Source organism: Micropterus dolomieu, linkage group LG01 (assembly GCF_021292245.1).
Source record: "Micropterus dolomieu isolate WLL.071019.BEF.003 ecotype Adirondacks linkage group LG01, ASM2129224v1, whole genome shotgun sequence".
In the NCBI taxonomy this organism is placed as follows: Eukaryota; Metazoa; Chordata; class Actinopteri; order Centrarchiformes; family Centrarchidae; genus Micropterus; species Micropterus dolomieu.
Genome location: NC_060150.1, coordinates 11,533,576 through 11,560,481, shown reverse-complemented (window position 1 = coordinate 11,560,481; position 26,906 = coordinate 11,533,576). Strand labels below are relative to the sequence as shown.

The window sequence follows — 26,906 nt, the reverse complement described above, 5'->3', positions numbered from 1 at the left end:
TTATTACTTTGGCACGTTCCAAATCTGCAATTTTAGATCCTTGACCTTTCTGCATTTAGACATAATCTTTGAAGAGAAAATCATGATGCAGCTAAGAATCTTCTTTTTTTCTCCACCCCTATTGTATTTTGAGTTTGAGTTTTGGGGGTCTTTTTTTGGTGGGGAGGCAGAGGGGTCAGCATAGGGCTGAGCGATATGTCCAAAAATATTATCGCAATAAAGCAGAGTTAATGTTATACAGCAGTCCTCGACTGCTGTCACTGCAATAGATAATAAAATCCCATTTAAAATTAGTTTTCATCTGTACTTTAGTTGCTCCTTAAGAGGCTCGATCATACTGTTTCTCTTTCTGTGTAAGCTTTAGAGTTATTAAAGTATGGATGTACTAATACCCTCAAACTAAAAATACTTCATTACAAGTAAAAGTCCTGCATTTATAATTTTACTTAAGTACAGAAGGATTATCTGCCAAAGAAAAGTACTCATTCTCCCAAATGGCTCCTTACTGAGTGTATTATATTATTATTACTAATGCATTTATGTGTGAACATCATTTTGAACAGGTACTCGAGATTTAGTGTTGCACTTCCCTTGCATGCGACAGATTAGAAAAAGAATGGTGACAATGAAAGCAGCAGAGGGGCGAGATGTTCTGAACTTTAGCCCCTAGTATGGACTGATCTGGACCCTGCATTTCCCATAATGCAACCAGCATCTTTTCAATATAAATGTCTGGTCTGGAAGCCCAACATCATCAGGGTTATGTTGTCAGACTTGACATGCTCTCTCAGCGTTATTTAACTGTCTTGCAGGCTGAGTAGTACTCTATCACTAATGAACCGTCAAATCAGTGGAGGTCCCTTTACTTGTAATGTTGTATCTAGTGGAGATGGGGCTACTTTATATACTGTCGAATAGTTTCAATCCATCACATTTTTGAAGCTGATCATCGGTTTTGTCTGTGAAATCGTTATCCACAAAGTAACTACAGATGTCAAATAAATGTAGTGGAGTAAAAAGTACATGTGAATTGCACTTATTTAAGTAGGCCTACTGTACTTAACTAAATTATAGTTACTAGAGTTACTAGTTAATAGTTACTTTCCCACAATACTTTATGAATGTTGTTCTGGATGTAACCTACCGATCAATGTGGTTTAATCAGCAGTGCTTCAGAAAACAACGCTTTAACCTCTGGATGTGATTCCCAGCTGAAAGAATTAAAAACTAAAAGCAGTAAATGGTGTAGACGAGTAAAACCTAAAAGGGGAAAATCTACATTTTACACAAAGCCAGTAAGGGAAAAAAAACATAATCTGAAGTAAAATGCCTTGAAATGAACCACAAACTGTCTTTTCATGGTTCCCAGTGGCCCTGTTACATTGCACTGAAGCGTCCTTGCTACTGGTGGGCGGGGCTCCCCAGTGGCCATCTGAGCAGACGGTGTGTGATGATTATAGGCCCCTGGAGAGATCCAGGGGGTACTCCCTAATTGATTGTCATGAAAGGCCCTAATTGAATTGAGCAGCATGGTGGAACAACACACCATGCAGTCCGTTTGATGCCTGGTGACTCAGTTTAAGTTTTTACCTCAGTTGCAACTAAAGAAGAACTAAGACATCTCTGACTTGTATTGGCTGCTAATAGAGATGAAAGAGTTATACAGAGATGTAGTGAGAAGCCACAGCATAATTATGACAAACACTGCACTGTGTGTCATTTGGTTTATCTTTGGTTTGTTCATAAACAGAAGAACTGTCTTACTAGCAAGCAGCAAAAATGATTATAGTAGTACAAAGTGTAAATGTTTCTGTGCAAATAATGTGTTGTCAAGAAGGGAGCATAGATACCAGGGCAAACTGAGGTCCTCTGTATGCCTGGGACAAAAGGCAGTTGAATGGTGTCAATACATATTTCATGTTTGCCATCTTAGTTTCCCAGCCCACCTATATACAATCTAAATTACAAGTCTGCACACAGTAAGTGTAATGTAAAATGGTCTTATGCACTAAGATAATGTTTTAAAGTAGATTTCCAGTATATTCTCAATATTCACTTTCTACATTGTGAAAAAACAACCAGATCAAATTTGGACTGCATTATCTTAGGGCCCCGTGAAAACTGCAGTATCAGCTGATGCCAGTAAAATACACCCGACCCAAAGGCAAGAATCAGCGGTCATGTAGTTACAGGATGCTTGTAGGTGTTTATAAACTATGTTGTATATTACTTCTTCTTTCTTCCATTTCCATATCTCTGTGATTTTCTTGAAGACTCTGTGTCTCAAATCCTTCTCCTTCCTCCTTCTAATATTTTTCTCTAATTTAGCTTTTAAAGATTGTGAAGCTGAGACAAACTCTGACCAACTCTTTGGTATTTTTTGAATATTTGAAATATTAACAGCAGTTGATGAAGAGAAAGAGAAAATGAGGCAGACTTTTCAGACTGCAGCAGGGTGATGGAGAGAGTCTCCCTCAGCACCAATAGGTCTGCTTTTGGAGAGAAAAGGGGGAGGGAAGGGGATGAGGGGCGGCTCGGATTAAGAGGCTGAAAAATGGTTAAAACGTGTCAACGTGTAATTGCACGATAAGGCCCTCTCGCGAGGAATCCGTTGGCCCCGTTGCTGTTTTCTATGGCATCCCGGCTAATCTCCTCGTGCCACATTCAGTCTTGTGCAATCGGTCCCCCGTAATCTCCCATGACAGAACCGGGTCCAACGTCGGAGGTGAGGGTTTTTATAGGAGGAGAGGGAGGGAAATATGCGGAGGCGTGATAAACTGATGCCGATTTGCCACTTTGAGGACACCGGGAGCATGCGGGATGGGGGTGCATGGGGTTATAGAGTGGGAAGTGCCAGAGCAGCAGTGTCCAAGCATGTGCCAAGCAGAACATGAGGAGAGAAAGAAAACCTGCAGACACATGGCTGTGGATGGGTCCAGCCTCAGTGATGGGCCAACGGGAGCATCCTAGGCCACTGGGTGTAAGTCTGCATGGACCAGACTGGGGTCTATTGATTTATTATGTATCCTATTACAAACACGGATACTTGCCTTGAGGAAGATGTTTGTCATTTCTTCTTAACTGATCTGGTTATCACACTTTTCAGATTATAATCTCTTATTATTCTTCCGAGAGATTTCCTGGATTTGGATATTTGGTGAATTTGGAGGAAAATCTGCCGTTGTACCTTGAGGTTTAGTTGGTTGATGCTCCTCGAGGTGGGTTTACAGAATAAGTTTGGTTTTTTTTTCGTATCATCATACCGAAGACATTGATCAAAAAGTCCAACTAGAGCAGTATTAATAATCCGAGCGTTATCCCACTGAACAAAAACACACTGCACAGTTTGTCAACTTGTGAAGAGTTGGACTTAACGGTCGAACACTTCCATTTAGATTAATTTTTAGTCTAAAATGTCGTCACCCTTTTAAATTGCCTTAGATTCCTCAATGAACTCAAGTTTCTAAATACTCCAGAAAGATGATCTGCTAACATCTTTGCCTCCTTAACTTTGGCTAACTTTAACTTTTGGGTTACACTTGAAATAAAATAAATAAATGACAACTACAATACTAAAATTAAAAATAGTGCCAGTTTATCTTTTATGAAGTCTGAAAACAAATGTTTTTTACAACCTTTCAATTTTCCTTCACTTCAATTTATCAATTACTGATTGTTGTAAATGTGGAATTTGTTTAGGGATCAATAAACAGCCACGAATACTGACAGCCACTAAAGTTGCTCTTTAAATTTTCCCAGGCAAGTTGGCTTTGGAGATATATTAACATGATGGAAAATCATCTAAAACAATGAGAAAACAAGAATCCACATTTATTAAGAGTCATGCAGTGGCAAAGTGGTTAAAATATGTATTTTCTTAACAACCACCACAAATAAAAAAAGCACATTAGGGAACATTACTCAGCATAGGCATCTAATAAATACCTTCAGTTTGAACTCCTGACGTCCATGGAAACAGCTTTATTTTATGTGATTTGCATCCACGTTGCCCTCTTGTTTTTAAGTCCAGACCCGAGTGGGAATTAGTCTGATAAAACCTGGGGTGTTGTTTGCTGGGCTTTTTGTTGGGGTGACCCCCGGGCTGTTCCAGCTTACACCAGGACTAATCCCCATTCTCCTCCGACACAAAAAACCCTCCTCTCCTCGCCTTCTCCCTCCTCCTCCTCCTCTCAGCTCATTCATTGCTCCCTCCCTACCCCGGGGCCTCCAGTGATTCAGCCATCAAATTTAAAGAAGGAAATAATTTAACAACCAGAAGAGCTGCGCATACACAGGTGCAGTCGCTTGATGCTGGGGGTGAGACAGGGTAAGATTTGAGGACCTGTGAGGGACCCAGAAGGAGGCGGGGTTGAAGTGGGCCCAAGTGAGGCCAGCTGAAGAATTAGTTGTTCATTGACCAGCGGATACTCTTTTTGTCAGATTCACTTTTGCTTGAGATTTACTTTACTGAGGCCATGACCCTGAGGCAGATAAAAAAAACAAAAACATTTACTTTAGAGCAATATTATACCAACAACTAGAACCACTATTTCAGCATATGAAAGTTGGTCTGACTGACCTGGGGGGGATTAATTCGGATAAGAAGACAAAAAGGCCTTCTCATCCTGAAGGGTCTCATTTAGATGCAGGTGATTCCATAATGCAGTAAAGCTCACTCATGTGAAAAGGTTTAGCCAAAAAATATCCAACATGTAAGAAAATAAGAAATCAATATTTAGCACAAGATAATTCATGACAATCGAATATTATTATCAGTTTTGTTTCTGTATATGTTCGGACATTAATAATTAATTAAAAACATGAAAATGTGCTTTAGTTTTAAATGGTGACACTAAAGCCTGAGAGTCACTGAGAATTTGGCCACATTTTAAATGAAACACAAATATAAAATCAGGACATTATGAGACTAATATTTTGTACATTACCGTCCCTGGAGAGAAAATCCTCCACCAACAAGTGTTTAATGCAACCTACAAAATGTGTGATCCTATATATTATCAGCTCTTGGAGATTTATACTGTGGGCATATACGGCTATATTAAACATAATTTTGCAGTTACAAATATCATTAAATCCTGAGGCAGGAAACTCAAATGTAAACAAAAAAAAAAAAGAAGTAATTTCAGTAAATCATTTAGGCCTATTTATATTCTATTTTCATTAAATAACCATATTCTCACATAACTCCCATCACCTTAATATGACTCATTACCCTTTATGATGTCCAACATGAATTTATATTGATGAAATGGGTTATTTTAAGATTTATGCCAGCTTAAAGAATTAGAAGATTGAACAGATTTTTCTGCTATCTGGAAGAAAAAAGCTAAATATAATTGTTTCCATTATTTTGAATTCTCAAAGACAATCAATTAAGAGCCCAACTGATAAAAAAATTATCTTTTCAAGGGAGAAAACATGTCTGCCTCAAATGTCTAATTATTCTTTTTTTAGTTGTCATTTGCATTTTGACCTTTTTTCTTTTTTCTTTTTTTTTTTTTTACTGTTTGGTGCAACTTCATTAAACCCGTATTCACTGCAGCATGCAATAAGATAGTCAGCATTTTAAAATATATTTCAGAGATCAAATAATTGCAAATAAACATCGAATATTGCAGGTACAGTTTACATGCGCCTGTGTAAGTCTCCTACAAAAAAATAAATATAACACATCTAACACTTTAGGGAAATGGTTTTGTCTTGAACCTGAAAATGGGGCTTGGTATTTTGTAAATTATATACAATTGCATAAAAGCGTTTTCAGTAGGCCTATTTATTCACAATTTACAAGATTTTACAACAACAAAAACAAATTCAAATTACACCGACTGACTCACATGTTTACAAGCATTAAAACTGGAAATCAATTTAAATTGCAGCCTAGAAACTTTTTTAAACACATCTTCCACACCGCCCTCCATTTATTATACGGTTCCCTCTTTAAACAGATTTTCAGGGTCCCTCAAACACACAGCTGGTGCCTTTTTAATTCCACAGAAAAAGTCGGAAAAAATAACCTTCAAAATGCACCAGCCTTCACGGATTATAATTTAAATCGTGTCAAAACTTGGCATGCTCTGTACCAGAGAGCAAAAGTAAATCGGATGCGCTTTCCTTTAGCTCGGACAGACAGAAATCCATCACTGAAAGAAAATAACAATAAAAAAAGTTTGTTCAAAGTGATTGCATTTTTATGGCTATAACCGCCTATAATTTACAATTCACCAGCAGCCTGCGCCCACATCTAGGTTTTTAAATATTTGGTTGTGGTTTGTAGTGCTTATAGTACATTTAGAGATTTAAATATGAGTCAGAGGAACCGTCCCGTTTACCGGAGTGGAGCCGCTGCTTTGGTAGTGCTGCGGGTGGAGCACGTGCAGTCTGCTGTGAACGGAGGAGTCCCCCGCCACCTCGCCGGTCGGCAGATACATGCTGATCATGTCCCGCAGGTCCCCCGTAGGGCACGGCTGCGGTGCGCGCCCGGTGGAAACCGGGGGGCTCACGCTAGGCTCAGATTTCACAAGGGACCCCAAAGTCCCTCCGATCGTTCCGGACACCGGGGAGACACCGGAGCTTTGGTGCTGGTGAGTGTAGCCGGTGATCCCGCCGTAGCCCGGTGGAGAGGCGCTCATGTAGCTCTGAGAGTTTGAGATGGGGCTGTAAGATAAGGCGCTCATGTCGTACCTGTGCACTGGCTGCGGGTTGTGCGGGTGGTGATGCGGGTGATGGTGCGGATGCGGGTGGTGCGGGTGAGCTCCGGTGCCCGGGTGTTGCGTGTATGCCAGCTGAGCCTCCTGCATCATGGCGTGTGCCGCAGCCGCTGCAGCCGCCACCTGGCCCGAGTATGTGCCGTTTGCCCAGCCGTTCACGTGCGTGGCGTAGCCCGCGTTTGCTCCTGCGTGGCACCCTCCGGGGCTCTCCAGCCGCTGCCCGCCGCCCATCCCTACACCCGCAGAGGAGCCGAGGAGCCCGCCGGCCAGCGAGTACTTGTCCTTCTTCAGAAGCGTCTTGGTCTTCCTCCGCGGCCGGTACTTGTAGTCCGGGTGCTCCTTCATGTGCATGGCCCGGAGCCGCTTCGCCTCATCGATGAATGGTCTCTTCTCCGCCTCGGTCATCACCTTCCACTCTGCGCCCAGCCGCTTGCTGATCTCCGAGTTATGCATCTTGGGGTTCTCCTGTGCCATTTTCCTCCGCTGGCCCCGGGACCAGACCATGAAGGCGTTCATGGGTCTCTTAATTCTGTCCTGGGGGACTTTGCCACCGGCTCCCCCGCCTCCTCCTCCCGCGTGTCCCCCCGGGTTGGATGGGTTGGTCTGGGGCACCACGGGGGAATGTAAGTCCGTTTCCATCATGATGCTGTACATTCACCTCGTCTTGGTAGGACAACACTTCTCAGTCAAACACACGGAAACATTCAGACTGGCCCGCGCGCAGCTAAACCTCCGAGGAAGAGCGAGATAAGGAGTGAAAGAAACAGAGAGGGATGAAAAGCAGCTGTATAGTTTCAGGATGAAATCCACTTAGAGGTAAACTTGCTCCGCACTTCCCCCTTTTTGCCTTTTCCTGTCATTCGCGAGCGCCGGGAAGAATAGAAACCGGTTGTTTGAGCTTACTTTGGTTGAAGCTGTAGGCTACTGGGAAAAGTTACCGGAGCGTGCCCGGGCCGCGCGCTTTGACAGCAGCTAAATGAGCGAGAGACGGCCAATGGAGAGGCTCGAGCGGAGACGTGATTTGCATGCAGGGGCTCGAGGTTCTGGTGACGTCGGAGCGCCAGTCCTAAAAATTACTCCCTCTGTCATCTGTTTTGTGCGTGTGTAGCTGCAAAACACACGACATGTAAACAGTTTAATTCCCCTAAATGTGCGCATGTCCTCTGCTTCAGAAGGAAAACAGTAGAGTCTGTGCGCTCTGATATTTTCATACAGAGCGCAACTTATTATAATAGCCTAGGCTATAATATTTAAGAATATAACAAATCAGTGTTCCAGCAAATACAACTTTAATGACAACGAAAATTTCTCATTGCAGCAACAGAAAACAGGCAGCCTTACTTACAACAAGGAACATTTCTGATGAAAATCAAGTCAATATGGCGGCCATTTAAAATAACCGAATGATTCATAGTCTTAATAAGCCTATCATCGTCACCATCACATCAACAGCACAAGTACCGAACTAGGTAAACAAAAGTCTATTTGAATTTTAAAACAGGCTGTTATTCACAATGAGTAATCTACTTTTCGACCTTATTTAGAAGCTTTATCTTAGTCTATTAAGCTTATTAGTAGGCCTATTATCAAATTAGTCGAGACAGAACATTTGATATTTTGAGATTTAATTACTTGGGGCATATGTCTTTTTATACATAATGGCCTATACTAGCATATAGCCTACTAATAAAAAATGCCTCCGTCTCTTTTTTGTCAAACTGAGGGCACAGCCTCTTATTCAGAGCCACAGGTGCTTTTCTGTTGTGCCTGTTGCTAGGAAACAGGTGACTGACGCCTGGAGCACGTGGCATTCAAAGCGGCTCTTTTGTTTGTTTCACCAAAGCCTGGTGAGCACGAGAGAAAGAGGGAGAGATTTAGCCCACCATACTAATAAAACCCTACTGTAATAATCCTATAATAACTGTTAGAAATATCATAGGCTTTTATTGACCACATTTTAATAAACTTAACATGAACCAGTTGCAGGCCCACTGCAAGAGGCCCAGGACTGCTTACAGGCTCTGGTTCTTATTAAAAGGACTTTTCCTGATATTATTTTAATGAGTGAAAGGATCTGGAGAGACTGCTGGTTTTAAACAATAATAATGTTGAATTTAATGCGTTTATTAAAATGTAGCAAATATTAATATTACTACTGTTTCTACTACTGCTAATAATATTTTTTTGTCAGTAAAGTGTGATAGAATAAAAAATTGCCCTGAAAAAGATCTAAATTATAATTTCCCAGAGCTGAAGGTGATATATTTAAATTACTTTTTTTTGGTCCACCTAACAGTGAACAAGGTGAAGATATTCAGTTTGAAGAAACATTTCCGCAAATTTTTGGCAAATGTTTGGCATTTTTGCTAAAGTAATTTTTCAGTTCAGTTATTCGATCATGATGATCATAGTTGCTGATTATTCCTCAGATTATATATTTTACATTCTGAATTAATAGATGCCTTGTAGAAATGTGATGAGTTTCTTCTACTTGGCTCTATTTTGGTGCTGACGTTTCTAAGCACAGTGAAAAAGGAAGAAATAGAAACATAGATATTTCATTTAACATTGCAATTTGTCATTTGGTATTCCAGTCTCCTCCTGCTTCACTGACTTCCCGTCATGTGGAGGTTCTTTTCAGCCCACTGGGATTTATGCTCCCAAGTGGCATCTGTCAGGTGCTGCCCGCCTCTCAGCGAGCTGGTAAACTATATTGGCACGCTGGCATGGCTGGATTTTCCTCTCGCTCCCTTGTACCAGTTGGCTATAGTGCTGCTAAGTGGCTTGTATGATCTGTTTTGCTCACACTGTGACAACCACCTCTCTTTTGGCCTTTGTTTTTTTACATCCAACACAGACACACATAGAGAGAGACAAGCACATTTTATGTTTGAAACACAGAATTTAAAGCATCAAGGAAATCCAGCAGAGTCAGTCTTGAGGTATTTCATAGGAGACTCAAATGACAGCTAAGGAGAATCAGGTTTTTAGGGACATTTGGATGGTTTCATTTACAATAGTGTCTAGAACATGTTGACCTTTGAGAGTCGCTGCCTGTGTGGTGGCTTTGTTTGATAAGTGAACAAATAGAGAGACATCACTCCCGTCCTGCCTGCTACACCCTCATCAGCTCTGTCAGATCATAGCTCTTTGTGTTTCTTGCTTTGTGTGAGATGCTTTTTTATCACGCTGACTTACACCAGGTGAATTACACTCTTGAGGTAATGAGGCCCCTTCAAATGGCTCCAAATAAGATGAATGTGGTTGTACCTATTTCTGAATTTTGACTACCAGGCGCTTTACTAGAAACATAGTCGTACAAATCATTATATTTGCGGTCTTGTTTGGACAGACTTGACCCAACCACGCAGAGCTTCAGGATGAGAATGGCATAATTAAAGCTTGTTTACATGCATATCGATTACAAAATGATTAGCCTAAGGCAATAACACAGACAAATAATATCATAACAAGGGCTCAGATTTTAATATAAAGCATCAAGTTCATCATGTAAACCCTTCATGTGCTCAGCTTTTTATATGTTGTGGAGAGAGACCAATGTAGCCTGTACTGGGTTAAATTAAAGTCCAACTGAAATCTTATTTAATAATCCCTTTGTGCAGTCAAAAATATATATATTGTTTATTATTAAAAGGAAGAAATATAAGTCTTTAAAATTCAGAAATGCCCTTTTTCCTCTCAGTCAACTGAAGGGGAGTGTCTGTGTTTGATTGACAGCAGCTGGCAGGCTGAGCTCTGGCAAGGCAAGAGAAGGAAAAGTAAACAAACATGGGCAGACAGCCCTGTGTTATTAGCAGTGATATTTAAAAGTTAGGACCATACCAGCATCTAAATGGACCAAAGGTATGTTTAAAGCTAATTAGCTTTCTAGAATGTTTGTTTGGTTGCTCATTCAAGAAGCTAAGGTACAGAACAAGATGTGTGTTAATGTTAGTAAGTTTGATAAGACGGAGACTTTAGCAGGAAAGCTAATGTGGGCTGGATGTTAGTGACTGTCTGCCTATGATCAAACTGTGTCGTTGCTTAAACCAAATGTGGTTTAAAAGGAAGCGATTTGATTGGTTGTCAAACGACCTTAACCCCACTTGGACCGTATTTCGGAGAAAATGTGTACAGCAGTCAAAGGCGAGAGACAAGTTATTTTTGTACTCTGTTAGAATTGTGCCCTGCAACAAAAAACAGTTACAGTTTGTCATTAAACAGTAAAGTAACATTTATTTTGTTTGAAAACCGTTCAATGAACTACATCTCTCATCTCGCACAATATACATTACCAACATGTAATAGAGGGGGGTGATGGTGTAGTGGATAAGGGATCAATTCCCCACCGTGTGTCCCTGAGCGAGACACTTAACCCTGCTCCAGAGGCGTGCAACCTCTGACATAAATAGCAATTGTAAGTTGCTTTGGATAAAAGCATCAGCTAAATAAATAAATGTAAATGCGGTAATGCTTTTTATCACATCATCTACACATGGAATTTCTTTGGCATTAGCTTCAGTATCGTTAACTTCAGTAATGTTGGCCTCAGTGAGAGAACTTTTAGGTTTGTTGTCTTTCTAATTGAGTATTTTAATAATCTTTCACTTAAACAGTTTTATGACAAATAGAGGTGCCTCGATCAGCATTTTATGGGCCGAACACTGATTGCTGTAAGCAGTATCTGCCGATACAGATCACTGGGTCTATTTGAAGCCTTTTATTTACGATGTAGCATTATATAGTGTACTGGATATTTATTTAATTAGTACTAAAACAATGTATGAAGTATTAAAATTAACAGATGATAAAGTATCATGAAATGACAACAGTTTATTTTATGGCCAGGAAACATTGGCAACAAATTCCACTCCCTCTGTCTTAGACACCTTTGCCTGGTTACTGTGAACATCTTATAGCTTAACAAACATAGCTTTCCTGTGGAATAAAGTACAAAAACGGCTGTAGCCAAACTATTTAGGAGGTAAAGGAGCAAAGGCATCATGAGTTGATGATAAACTCTGAAGTAGCCGCTTTTTGTTCTGGAAAGCTCAGGCAGGTTGTGTGGGCTTTAGGGGGGAGAGAGAGGAGTAGAAAGAGGGAGAGTAGGCTACAGAGAGGAGTCTTAACTGTCATCAATGACATTTGAAAATTAGGGACATTTAAATAATAAAAGTACAATGTTAATTCCATATTATACTGTTAGTATATCGTTAATATCATTATAATTTCATATGGTTTACAGGCTATAGGCCTTATATCATTTCAATGGATTGTTTTTATTCATTTAATCCTTGTGCAAGAAGCACAGTGTACATCTTTTTACATAGGCCTACTGCCAACGGTATTACCAGAGGAGAGAGTAGCAAACACAGGTTTAGTTAGTTAGTAAAAGATATGGGAAATTTTATAGGGAAACATTTAAAGGGGAGGATACCGGGTGAGAACAGAAAAATACAGGAGAATCCCGGGGAAAACGGGAGGGTTGACATGAGGAGGAGAGAGGGGAGTGGGGTTAGGCTACATCCACACTACTACGGTTTTTAAAACAGTTTCATAACAAATACGATCTTCTCCGTCCACAGCAGCGTTTTAGCTGCGTATCAGAGTTGATCTCTGTCCATATTAAAACGACTGAAACACACATCTAATGGCCATGTGCATGCAGGTGTAAACATGAAGCAGATGGTCTAACGGTACTCCGCAGTTGCAGAACATTTGGCGAAAGAAGAAAGTAATACAGATGAAGAACCACACACCAGGTATTTTTTTAAATTGACCGACAACGAAGTGGAACTGCTACTTAACACGGGAGTACAAAGAGACGGTGGCGGCTGGGACTGGGTGGCTGGTGACTGGGAGTCGTTGCAAAGTAAATACAGCGACATGCACAGTAGGCTAACTGTTAAGTGTTATTTACACAGTACATATATTTTAATAAAAATACCGAAACTAAAACTCTGTCAGTTGCATCATGTTTTGCTTTGTATGACTTATAAGACTGAAACAGAAAGTCAGTGTCTGTGTCATCATTTTATAATGTCCTCCGTTTTTGCCCACTGGGTTTTCTGCGTTTTCAAACAAACATCTTCTGGTTCGCCGTTTTAATCTGGGAGGCGGAAACGTAGCAAAAGGTCTCCATTTTATAACGAAAATGGAGCGAGAGAGGCAGTCAGCTGATTGAGTGCATGGCGCCTCTCTTTGCATCAGGAAACTCACACTGAAGGATCAGTCTCTCTCTGCCTGATGCGCTGAGTGTGTAGACTATTAAACTCCAGCTGCGGGCGGCGTGTGTGTGTGGGATGAGCACGACCGTGACAGTTTCACATGATCGCTGCTCAACTCTCATTGTAAATGATTAACTGGGTGCGTCAATCGCTTCCTGTCTGAACGGACGTTGGTGCTAGCTGGCTTTGAAAACTGCTCAGACCGCATAGTGAAACCATTTTAGCTGCCGTTGAAAATTTGCCTGGCAAGTATTGGATCATCTGATCGGCTTTTCTTATCGGCCTTTTTAGCGACCACCGATCAAACTAGTTAAAGCCATTATCAGCCGATTACGATCGACCGGAGCACCCTTAACGACAAACTGCAACTTCCGTGACTTACAAAACTTAAATTGACAAACTGTGTATGTGTAATTCTGGGCTAAATTCAAATGGGATAAAATAATTAGTTGCCTAATTAATTAGAAAGATGGTCCTATAGTGGTCCACCGGAAGTAGAGGGACTTAGACTATATTTAATTTCAGTTGGACAATAAGGCAGTATTTATAAATACTCCATGAATGTATGAAGGCACTTCCTTGAAGCTTACAGAATTACACAGTCACCCGACAACAGCAGGAAAGAAAGTAGGTTTGTTCAGGATTGTACATTTCCTAAAAGCTGCAGTTAGTTATGAATCCAGTGTGGCAACTTCAACACCACTTTTCAGCAGTAGGTAGTTGGTTTCTGAGTTCGTCCACTCAGTATGTGTCTTCATCAGATGCAGCTCCACGTGAGGCTCTGTCTTCACTTTAAACTAATGAAAGTCTGCAGGACAGATGCTGTGGAACTGGGGGTGATATCTCCTTTCCGTAAAGAAGCGTGTCAAGCAGAGATTTCCATCTTCAGCCGCTGTAACAAACAATATTATTGATAAAGCACACTGAAAAATTTGATATCATAAAATCCATTGATACAATTTATGAGACCATCCTTCCCTCCTTTCCGTTTTTAAATAGCCAAAGAAATGCACTTTGCATACAGGATACTTATTAACTCTTCTGGCCTCTTTAAAATAAGTCAAATACTGAATATTATTTAAAATAAGTCAAATACTGAATATTACAACACTTTGTTTGTGTGGCAGCATTTTGAGTACCTGATGGAAAATTTCTTAAGTCTTAAAATGTTGTCTTGTCTCGTTCCCGTGAACCCAATATTGTGTATTGTCTCGTCTCATCAAATTATCTTCAAAACTCACTTTAACATCTTCAAACCCCTAAACTTTCCTCTATACTAGAAACAAGTGAAATACTGCATTCTTTCGACTCCACTGTAACAGACTGGAGATTGGATTAGAATTGCATACCCCAAATACTAAAATAACATGACATCTACTTATAAGTCCAGTTAAACCCATGTTTTGGACATATTCACCAGACAGCAGTGTTGAGCAAGCATTCCATAACTGGAAATACCCAGTGAGTACTGTAACAGGCATTGTGTGGGACAGGACGGCCAGGGGACCAACGGGACTGTACTGGAAACACTGCCTGCACTTCTGCTGGTCTGGGTTAGTTTGGTCTGGTTAGTTATTTGGCTTTTCCTGCTTATAACAGACACAAAGCAGAATAATGTGATCTTGTCTACTCGTTGCTTGAGCTACAGTGAACTTGTTGATATAAAGTTAGTTATGACATGCAGATGTGTTAATGGACCGTTGTATGAGGCTGAAGACACTATTTTTTAATTTATTTGCGTAAAACCAAGATGGAAAGGGAAGGTTTGAAGATCATAAAATGAGAAGAAAAGAATTGTGGACAGACGCTCTCCACACCAGAACTAAACAGATCATGTTGATTATCATAACATTTAATTATGCATAAAATATTACCACTTTCTGTTTCTTAACACACACTCCTGGACAGAGCAGAGGATCAAAGAGTGTTTGGAGATGAAACACAGCAGTAGGGAAGTCCTTCACCTCTTCACCCAGCTATTAGGCTTGAAATCTCTAAGCCAAATAGCCACAAACACACACACAGGCCTAATAGAATCAAAGGCATTTCTCCTGTGCAGCAGCCGACCCAGTGGGTTTGTTTAAGGCTGTCTGTCACAGCAAGCTGTCAGCTCTACTGGAGCTCAGCCGTACTGACAGAGCAAGGAGTACACTAACACACACACACACACACAGTACATATGTCTGTCATGTTTAATGCTCAGAAAAACATACGATAGCAGTGCTAACATAGCTGATGATGAGAATATTGATAATAATTATTCATACCGTAAAGTAAAACTGTTCAGCATAAATTGTAATGTTACAGCAGCTTAACACACCACTATTCCAGCTGTATTAGTTGTGATGACTTAATTTAAAATGAGCTCAGTAATCTCTTGGGAAATCATTGTATTTTCTGAAAGCCCCATTTTTCTCTCCGTTTATGAATGAGTGGAATATGTTTGACAAATATCATCTTAGTGCTTTGTCTATTGCTGTATAATATGATGCTTTCAGTACCCACTCAAGGTATTTCTGCTTTTTTCTACTGTGGAAAAAAAACTGTTGAATGCTTGACATTAATGTAAAGTGTCGATGCGTTATTGGTGAAACGTCAGATTAAGCTGCTAGGGGACCCTGGGGCAGAAATAAGTTACGGGCCCCCGATTAATTCCACCATATCTCCCACTCTGTGCGCAGTGTGGTCAGTGTGTGTGTTAGTCATTTGTAGAAGTCTAACTAAAATTGGGTTCTCCTATATTTTGTGGAAAGAAATTCAGTAGTAGTGCCGTATGACATATTCATGAAATACTTCACCTTCATCCTACAAAGCTACATCCAAAATGCACCCCACACAATTTAATGACCATTACTGACCTTGTTGCTCATACCAAAAGTTCACACCCTCTTGGTAACTCCACCATATAAGCTAAATATACACTTAAATAATAAAACTACATTTTAACATAGTGACCTTTAACTGGATGGATCCTCAAGATTCGGTAATACTGCCAGAGTTGGCTCTTATCATTTCAGTTTTTAATGTTACATTATTATTATTTTTCAGAGTAACACTCAATAAATATTAAAGGTCAGTTTACCTCACAACCAAGATCTGAAATCAGCTCATGCAGGTCAATTGTCTCCTGGTGCCTTCGAAATACCTGGTTGTTAGTGATTGTAAAGGGGTCATGTACTACGATAAAGCAAAACGCAATACATGAAATTTGCGTTACTTTTACGCGTTATATATTAGCCTAGCTATTACAATAAATAAAAGGAACGCTCTCTCGCTCTCTTTTCTCTCTCATAGGCACCCATACACGCGTTACATAGCCCCCATCCAATTCTGCCTTACTCATGTCATTGGCAGAACTTCCTGGGCATTTATCCTCCTTCTGCTGTTCTGTTCTGTTTATGAAATACGTAGCTGTAGCTCGTGAATTGACAGCATGCTTATCAACAGACCTTTAAACAATCGGCATAACAGGACCACTGAGAGCCCCCCCCCCCCCCCCCCCCCCCCCCCCCCCCCCCCCCCCATCATTATTCGCTGTTAATTACTATCGAAGCTTTGAAGCTCAAAAAAAATGACATTCAGGCCAGCCCTAAAAACTACATTTTAACACAGTGACCCTTAACTAGATGGAGCCTAATGATTTGGTAATACTGCCGGATTTGGGTCTTATTTGATTTTACAATGTGTGTCATTTTTCAGATTAACACTCAATAAATATTTAAAATCAGTTGTCACTTTATCCTTATAACCAGCGTCTGAAATGAGCTCCCGCCACATGTAGGTAAATTTAAAATACCTGGTTGTTAGTGATGTGATGTAATGTTAATAAATCGAACATTAAAAGACAATGTTTTAAGATGAAATGATGTTCAAGTTATATAAATGTTATTCCTTCATAGAGCACACAGATTTCAGAATTGGTACACCAAAAACAATACCTGTGAAAAAGTTCATTTCAGATTCTGCTCGCAACCCTGAAACATATGAGGGACGGATGCCTAAGCATTATTAGTTTCCAGCGCATCGCAGATCCCAAACTTGGTTCTGGTGTTTCAATTTTGGAAAGAGTCGACCTACTAAATGCCTACTGATACTTTCTGAGCTTTGAAATTGGCTGTGAAATCCTAAATTAAGTGTAATTTAACAATGATTACTGTGAGCCAACGGGGGCACTCTGACTTCCCTTTGCTCCACCAGCATTTGTAGGCATCATCAATCTGTAACTTCAAGGTATTGAAAGTCACTTTCTTTAATAACTTCCATGAACAAATTAACCAGTTTCAGCCATCTACACTCAGACTAACATCATCTTTCTTCCATCCATTTTCCCCCATTTTCAAGTGTCACAGTAAAGTGGCCTGGTGTACCGAACACCGTTAAGCATTTGCACTCATCATTTAATTATCGCACCTCGTCCTTTGATTGATGCCTAATGAATGCTCAGGGCCTCGGTTTACACGACGATCACTAACAGAGCCTTGCTAATGGGTTTTGCCTGTCTGCCAGAAAGCCCAGGCTTCAGGGAGAGAAGTCTGCGTTTACACTGGCGCTTCAAGACCATTATTCTATCATTTCTTATACAGATATTGCATACTAACAGCATCCCAAAAATACATATTCTGAGCTGTTCTTTTCTTCTATGGACAGCACTTACATGTGTTACATGTGGGGGGAAAAAAAAGGTTCATAATGTAAACGAGGTCATTTTCAACAGCATCTCTTCTCCAAGTACTTTCACAATTAGCAGCCACATCACTCATTGCTAATAGGCCCTGGCAGTAATGGTGTGAAACTATTGGGAGACAGACAGGCTTCATGAAGCAGAGTGCTGCATATCACACTTCATTCATTTTCCCTATGCTTATTTCTCTACGGGGTCACAGGGGAGGGGAGGGGAGCGTTCTTTAAGGAAAAACTTTCCAGTCTGTATATTTACTGGGAATTTAGAGTCTGGTTAGTATAATTGTTGGAAGCCCAAATGGACATGCAAACTTAAAAAAACAGAGTAATCCTATGTGTTCCAAAGCTAATAGTAGTTTGCTTCAACATAATTGTGCACTGTGGAGATGTTTGGCTGTTGGGTTAAATATTGCTTTACACACAGTTCTTCATTAAAGTCACAGTTTTGTGAGACATGTTCTTAAAGGTGCGCTGTGGAGTTGACCTCATGTCCTGCATTGTTTACATCCCTGTTTGCTAGCTTGCAGTTGCCGTCTTCGTTGATATATGGCTATGCCAACTGTCAGTGGCCCGTGAATTAGGGAGAAACAGGAATGTGTAACACTTTGCCCACGTGCTCAAGGAAGGTTTTTTACATTTTGTTCAATTTTTAAATTGCATAAATTAAATAGTCAAAATGTGCTTTTTACTTCGTGTTTCCCACAGGATTTGCAGAGACTATGGAGGGTGGGTCCAAGGCCTGCAAATTAGATGTGTCCATTTACTTTTAATCAGCTCGCACTAGTTTGTTTCAGTGGATTTACCATAAAGGCTTGAATACATCCAAATTTAGGTGCGGAACTTAGCTTAATTGCCTTCTCAGAAACGAGTGACAGAAACACTCAAAGCAGGTCAGACCGTTGGTTGCCTTTTCTAAGAAGTCAGCCACAGATGGAGTGAATGTGCTAGGAGACAATTCAGTAGAACAGTGTCTGCAAACAGCGATTTTTGCGTCTTTCTTGGACACTTGTGTCAGACACTAGTGGTTTTTTTGTTTTTTTTTTGTTTGTTTTTTTACTATATTCGGCCGAATCATTTCCTTGGCCGAAGATTCAGTGCATCCCTACTATTAATCGCATTTCCTAGCCCTAATCATATTTTAACTACGACAAACACTAGGAAAAACAAAAAGTCTTTATATGTTAATGTAACAGTGAAGATCAACATCTGCTGTGACCAGCAGAGCATTTCACATCAAACCTTTTGTTTTTCATCATTCCTCCATCTGCCTCAGGCAGGTCAAGCAGGTGATGCTGGAGCTACATTTTATTTGGCTCCCCCCCCAATACACACACATTTAATTTAATTAGAGCATGTGCAGCCTTCCTCTCTGCCAGCATTGTCAAGGCGCTTGGGAGCAGCCAACACTATCACTGATTGCTTCTAGATAGGAAGACATATGATTATACCATGTGTTTGAGTTTGCCTGTGTGTGTGTGTGTGTGTGTGTGTGTGAGAAGTGGGAAGAAATCTGATTTGTGGTTTTGTCGGTGGTGAGAGCAGAGGTAAGCTGAAGGGTTGAAAACGATGAGGAGATGATTGAATATAAGCATACAAGAGGAGAGGAAATATGGAAGGGAGGAGTGAGATGATATATCAATTTGTTGATAGATATAGTCAAGTTTTAAAATATGACTTCAACATATTGGGGAATTGGCTTTTTTTCCCCTAAGAGTGAGATGAGAAGATATTGTTATATCAATCTTGTTGATCAACCATGTTTGTTCCTTAAGTATGGAGCTGCAGTCTGAATGTCATTAGCCTAGCTTAGCAAAAAGACTGGCCGCAGAAGGAAACAGCTAGCCTGGTTCCGTCCAAATGTAAGAAATATGCCTGTCCTCACCTCTAAAGGTGTTTTCACACTGAATTAAAGTACAAGTGGACACAGACATGCGAAAACATCCCAAGGCTTTATGACAAAGGGAGAAGGATCCCATATAAATGACTTGGGTTTTAGAGGGAATTTCCTGCTAAAGCTATTTCCGTAAAATATGCTCAGCGCAACTGTTTTTTTCCTCATCTGTACAATCGCATTGTGGGATTGTTAACAGGAAGTAGTGTAGGTAATTATGGGAGAGATTTTGGACCTAGGGTCTTTCTGAAACCAGACCCAAATCGAGCTCCCTAACCTGCGTAGGGTATGAGCGGCCAACTTTCGGTCAAACTACCCTCTCCCTAACGTAAAAAGGATCTGATGTTCACTCACTGCTATCACACCATTATCAAACAAACAAACAAACAAACAAACAACAGTTGTATTAAGATTCAGGAATTGATATTGAGGAACAGCGTGTGTTTTGCATTAACAAAACTGAAACTATTTGTCATTTATTTTATGATCATATGTAGTGTTGTAGTCAAGACTGCCCAAACCAAGACAGAGAGAGAGAGAGATGAGGTGCTGAGCGAATATACTATTCTTAAATAGTAAAAAAAATAAATAAATCAATATGTGGCCGGGCACGTCACCCTGGCAACGCATCCGATGAAAGCGTCTATATGTTGAACCTCTTTTTCTTATACGGAAATTATTACATTCACAAATCTAAAAAGAAACCACAAATACATAATTTCTAGAAATCAAATATTATATTGAAGCATTATATAGTCTAAAGAATAGTAAAGCAATTAAACAGGTAAAATGTGTAAAGATTTTAATATTTTCCTTTAATGCCTATGTTGCTTGTTACATGAAACCTCTGTTTCTAGTTGTGTCATCTTCTATTATTGTCGTTTTATGTTATTTTGTTTTGACTGAAATTTTTCACAGGCCTATAGGATGAATAAGATAAGATTTAATAAAAAAACAGTTTGTATTGTAAACTGTATTGTGTATCACATGTGTGAGAGTTCAGAGATACTGTAGTTTTTGTGAACTGTTTCCCCCATCAGAAACTAATAAATGCCTTAGGACAGACCTTTTTAAAAACTATTTGGTGTAGTCAGAAGTTGTGTTAAAAAGCAATATTAGGCTATTTTGGCTCAAATGTTGAGTGTCTATGGGATCAAATAATATAATCATGATCCCATAGACATCCAGGAATTGAGCGAAACTTACCAAGTAAACTAAAGATGTGGTTGGGGGGGGCGCCGTTACCCAAGCTTTGTCTGAGGGGAGACCCGCAATCTCAGACTTTGAAAACCAAAGCATTGTTTTTATTAAACAAAATAACCTTTAGGCTGTGTTGTTAATAGAGCCCAACCAATATGGGTTTTTGGGGGCCGATGCCGATATTAAAGTTGCTCTGTATGTGAGCTATAATACCCTTTCCTAAATGGATTATGTTAATAAAATAGATTACAGTCAACAACTTAACATGTAAACAGTTGCACATCAATAAATATTTGCTGCAGGAAGGTGGCTCGCAGATATATTTAGAATATGTCAGAAACTCTAGTTTAACGGCTCATTAATGTTAGCGCTCCTTCACTGATAAACACGGCACTAGCTTTGTAACTAATTTTGCAACAGGCAACGTTAGCTGCTGTACGTGATCTAAATATGCTCTAGCATATTTAGAAGTGACGAACTAGGGACAAACGGACCTGCGTGTTTCTACACGCTGCAGTAGACTCCGGTCAGCTGATTGTTTTCTTTTGTGGTTCACCTGGTGCAGCAGTGTTGATAACAGAAGCTGCAGAGCTCCCTTTGGTGGGCAAACTATGCAACACTCAAGACATGAGTGAGTGAGCTTTATCAATAATCATATCTGTTGTTATAAACGCTGATGCCGATTAAATGCAATTACCTCATATTGGCCGATAATATTCGTCGTGCTCCAGTTGTTAACCTGTTTATGGTGATATAGAAATGTAGTTTTGGAATTTAAAAATCCTACATGTTTATGGGCGTAATGACACAGAACTCACATTTAAAAGAAAGGGTCCTCCACCGTGCAGCAAAAGGTGTCACACACCTTCAACAAGCCAGCATCGGTCCTCACTCGGCATTGGAGGGCTTTAAAACCCACTACCACTCCAGCCTCATTGGTTTTGGATAGCACTCAATGTGGGGGACCCTCAGCGAGAACGCGGCAACGAAGTGGAAGTAGGTAGGGGGAGAGAGTTGCAAGTACTTTCAGAAAGGCCCCAGTGTCTCGTATCGGACAACATACGCTGTAGCTGGAGATGTTGCACAAAAATAGTTACACATCACAAAAATTTCCCTAAAACTGAAAATCTTACGTTCAGGTATGGATTAAAAAAATGGTATACATCATGTAAATTAGTTGATGATAGCCCTGTCTTTTTTAAAAGCTGGACATCCAGTACAAACAAGCCCTCGCCAAACAAGTTCACACAATGCTGATTAAGCCTATCATCATCATCATCATCATCATCATCAGGTACACCCCTCTCACGAACAATTGGTTTGTCAGAGCTGGGGTGGGGAGCATCTACATGGCTCTGGAGCAACTATGGCAACAGAGTAGGCTACAGCAGGTAGGAGTATGGAAAAGTATATGGCGGAAAAACCTAACAAGTATTCAAGAAAAATTTCTGATGCTTCAAATAAAAAAAATAAAAAAACTACATTCAGAGGAAGGACTACACTTAAAAAAAGTGATGGATGGCGAGGACAAACACAGATAACCAGTGGTGTAGTTTTTCCCTGTTGGACCGTGCTGAGAGAAGAGAAGGGAATGAGGGCAGATGATGGGACAGGTTAGTAGTTGTAAAATATTTGGAGTAGGTTATGTGGCTATTACGTTTACTCTACCTAAATACTGGATGTAACTATTTCTTAACAGAAGCCTTGGATGAGCTCACCTGTAGACATACGATATGAGCACACGTCGACAGTATCTGTAATTACACTCACTGCACGAAGGGCAGACACAAGTTCTGCACTACAGATTCAAGCTAGACTTTTTAAGTCTTTATGCTAAGCTATCCATGCCCCGACTCTACCACCAAACTTAGAATACCAAATATACCAATATCAAATATGCATATTTGCCTTAAAGAAATTGATAGCGGCCTCCATTGATAATTATCAGTGATGGAAAGGAAAGATGGAGAGAGTAGAACCAGAGGAGGAAAAGAAGGCGGAGGATCCCTAATCTGTCATTATTAGTTTGATTTTCAAATAGACTGGGGTAAACATGAAAGCTTTGATTCTCTGTGTAATAAGATTAGTGTTATTAAAAGGAGAAGGGCATCTAGAGTGGGAGGGGAAGGAAGGACAGAGGTAAGTATGGTTAGAAGGAAGGAAGAAGTGACCTTTGCAGAATGAGGTAAGGAGAGAAGGAGGAACCCTGCTGAGGAGTAGTGAAAAGAAAAAAGAGAGGGAGGTGAGACAAAGGATGGAGGGAGAGGGAGGCTGGGATGGAGTGACCCCGGCGAAAACAGATTAGTCGACCATGAAGAGGATTACCAGCAATGATAGTCCCTCTGAGGGAGCAGAGCCAGTCCCAGCCAATGCAAACACACACTGAACACATCAAAGTGATCAGTATCAGTCCAACCTGTCTGGCTAATGCAAACACACACACACAACAGTCAGAATACATGTACTCCAGCACAGGATGTATTCAAAGTACATGCTGGTATTTGCATTTTTACTTCACCACATGAATTTAACAGCTTCAAAACACCAAGCCGTTACAAGTTTGTGTACAAAGCTCAGCCATGTAATGATTCAATTTGCCATCAAAGTGCTGGGAAGAACTCAAAAAGTGAAGGTTATGAACAGACTCAGATGCAAGTGAATGAATGACTAAGATCCTTAATTCACCTCCAGCAGGTGAAGTCTGACTAACAACAAGCCAAAAATACAAATCCATAGAAAACAAGCAACAATGTAAAGCCTGAGTCACACTCACAGGAGGTGTAGGATGTTCAACCAAAGAAACTAACACTAACTTTCTTTGGTCACTTTAAATGGGACTGAAATCATTTGAAATAACAAACATTGATATGATAATGAATGATGAAGGAAATCACCTTGTGAAGAGTTTAACACCGAACTTAAAAAAACTTTTCTGCAATGTCAAACACGTGGCAGTTCCACATATCAAAAATTTGATCCACCTGCCAAAACATGCTAGTTTCACATCATATTCAAATGACTAGTAAGGTCCATTCAGCACTTTTCCTACAAAAACAATTGGATTAAAAAAAACAATTAACAACTGGAATAAACTGAAAACAGGAAAACATCCTGTCATCATAACATATTTTTACTTTTAAAATTATTTCATAATTATTTTAGTAATGTTAGCCAGGCTGGGAGCATGGACATCTTCTGTTACTCAAACACACACAGGCCTACAATTCTGCAGGACAGCAAGAAAACAGCTGACTGTCAACTAGAGAGGTTCAACATGCTGGTCTGACACCTCTGTGTGTGTCTAATCCCACTCCACCCCCACCACCATCCTGGCTGATTTTTAACTGACACATCTGAAAATGTTTCTGTAGGGTAGAAAGTTCTGTGAGCTGAAAACGTGAAAACACAGACAGAAATCATAAAGGCAACAAAGGTTTTCTGACTTTCTAACTCTTAACTAGTTTTGTGTGTGTGTGTTATTTGTTGGGGATTTACTTACTCCTGAGGTTTTTACATTTTAAAGGGAGAGGTTCACAATTTCTCAGGTCTGCCTTAAAAATAACAGTCAGGCTCCCGTAGGAACATTGTTTTCGTGCTGTGCTGTAGTGGACGGAGAGCAACACAAAAATGGATATGCTGTACTAAAAAGTAACTTTGGAAGACTTGATTTGTCTGATGGAGACTGCTGAAGATTAATTTAAGTATGATTAAGAAACCACTAATTGGTGATTAATAAGTAAGTAAATGAGTAATTTTGTCTCCCATCACTTACATGTAGTGCTTTAAGTTAAGTTCTCCCCGTTCACATGTTGGTGTGTCAATTTTGTGGGTTGTTTTCATTCATTAAATCCTTGTGCAAGAAAAATGCTCTACATTGTGCTTAGTCTCTAATTTGTTTAATGCTATGTTCTAACTTGTCAATAATCATAACCATTTATGCATAACAAGCTTGCTGTAGCACATCACCCTTTTTTATGTCCCAGCCTATCCAGGCTGTCATTGGTCGATTCCTGAAAAGCGACAATGACGAGCAGATTTATGAAAAACTGAACATACGAAAGGCACCCGAACTTCTCCCTACTATGTCTCCGCCAGCAGAGATTAGCAGGCAGGCAAGAACAAGAACAGGTGAGTGGCACATACTGTCCCCTGGGTAATGCAGTTTATTTGGGGCCATGTGAACCTGAGGGGACAGGAAAGAGTACCAGCCCCAAGAAAAAGTCATGGTATGCCAAAGAGTAAAATGTAGATATGCCAGTACTGCATACTGGTGAGTACTGGCCCACTTCATCAGTGCTTACATTGGGATCACGTTAGGAAAGGGTTTATTTAGTGTTACAGCAAGCAAAAACCGCTTTAGTCTTCAGATGGTAATCCGACTGTTGCTTTAAGACTGACTTGAAAAATTGTGAACCTGTCCTGTAAGTGTCATTAAAGGAACATTGTGTTTTTGGAGTTGTGGCTGTCATTACAATTGTTTATACAGCAGCATTTTTCTCACATCGTCATTGCAGGTACACGGGGATACAACACTACTGACCTGACCATTTCTGTTACAAGTGTTTGGCATACAGGTGAAACTTTAAGAAGCCCTGAAATTAAAAAGACCTTCACAATTATACCATTTATAGTTCTGCTGGGACTCCGAATAAGATAGTTTATACATTTACAAAACAGGGGACAGGGGATTTTTGTTGCTGCCTATCACCACGTAAACTTGACACACACATGTTTACAGCATTTATGTAATTTTTCCAATGTGTAGATACCAGCTGAAAGTAGAAACTGTTGATGCTAATAAGAGGTGTAGCCTAATTACTTTTACACCTTATTCTTCAAAATATTGATATAATATTTATCTCCTGAAAGTGACACCATTAGCTACTCTGTCCCACAGTCCACTGCTGTGTACAGGAGTGATGTGTCTAGTCACTCACAAATGATCGTGCAGGGAGAAACTTAACTAGAAAGTAACCTGAAGTTTGATTTTAGCCATTATGGAATTAACATTAATATATAATCTACCGCGGAGTGGTTTATTCTTTCAAATAACAAGAGTGAGGGTCAGGGACAGCTAAATATGACAAGCCTCGTACCTGAATAATATATTTGCTCATTAAAAAGGTGTTTCGAGATAGAAACTGCCTCTTAGCCTAACAAATCTGGGTGTTTTGTGCCAAAACTAGTATAACAGGAAGCTAACCCCATGTTGTAAGCATTTATAAGCACACATGTACAAAGAGAAAAAAAAAACAGACTGCAGACATAATCACAGTTTAGGCACCAAAATGCAGTAGTGGAAGTATTCAGATCAGTTACTTAAGTAAAAGTAGCAGTACTAATACGTGAAAATATCCCGTATTATGAGCAAAATGTACACTACTTAGTAAAAGTACTTATTATGCAGCAAGATGGCAGATGTTGTTTTAGTTCAGAGGTCACTAATAGGCGGACCTATAGCCGATTTATTATTGATACTTAGTACCTCGTGATGGAGCGTTTCTATTTTAACCCGCGTAGCTTTTCTAGCATTTACTGTACTGGTTTAGAGGACCAGGAAACTCACAGACCAATCGCATGTGCTCCAATCGTCTCATGTGACGCTGCTCAGCCAATCAAATCTGTGCATTCCAATGCTTGCGAGTCGAGTCTGCCAGATTCACCAGAGACATTTTGGAAACACATGAATTGAGGAGACGAAAGGGAAAAGAGATTTCACATGGCTTTTAATCAAGAATGTACAGATTCTTACATGTACATTCCTCCCACGGGCAGTTCAACACCAGAATATCGCATAGATCTCCAATCCTAGCTGGCAGGACAAACTAGAGCTCACGTTTCTCACTGAACAAGATAAAGTAGGGAGGGAATGAAAGAGAAGAGGAGGCATTACAGCTGTTCATTTATTATGATGTGTTGAGTGTTTATTATAAAATTGTTTAAGACTACACTTCATCACTTCAAGCTACACTTTTTATTAAATTTTTTCCAAAAATTAGGCACTTTATTTAAATTTACTTAAATTTAGAATTTATTATTAGAGTAGTTATTATTTATTATCCCTCCAGTTTGATGTGAAAACTGACCGTTGTTGACTAAAAACATATGTTGATAAAACTATACGTTATAGTACTGAATGATAACGCAAGTTAGTCGTTTTGATGTTCCGGACCTTTG

General features: G+C 40.0%; 1 protein-coding gene and 1 long non-coding RNA gene across 2 annotated transcripts in view; both read right to left on the bottom strand.

Moving 5' to 3' along the window:
* Positions 1-5,866: 5,866 nt before the first annotated feature.
* On the bottom strand, positions 5,867-7,622 carry sox1b (SRY-box transcription factor 1b). Its single transcript, XM_046057343.1, has one exon. The coding sequence runs from the start codon at positions 7,383-7,385 to the stop codon at positions 6,321-6,323; it is 1,065 nt and encodes a 354-aa protein (XP_045913299.1). The 5' UTR covers positions 7,386-7,622; the 3' UTR covers positions 5,867-6,320.
* A 5,962-nt stretch (positions 7,623-13,584) lies between these two features.
* The window catches only part of LOC123975685, a 70,218-nt gene continuing 56,896 nt past the window's right edge, over positions 13,585-26,906 (bottom strand). Inside the window, exon 4 of the long non-coding RNA XR_006826142.1 lies at positions 13,585-13,850. This is a non-coding gene — a long non-coding RNA (uncharacterized LOC123975685). The remainder of the gene's footprint in view (positions 13,851-26,906) is intronic.

Coding starts and splice junctions, on each gene's coding strand:
- sox1b (XM_046057343.1), bottom strand. CDS start 7,385: ATGTACAGCATCATGATGGAAACGGACTTACATTCCCCCGTGGTGCCC.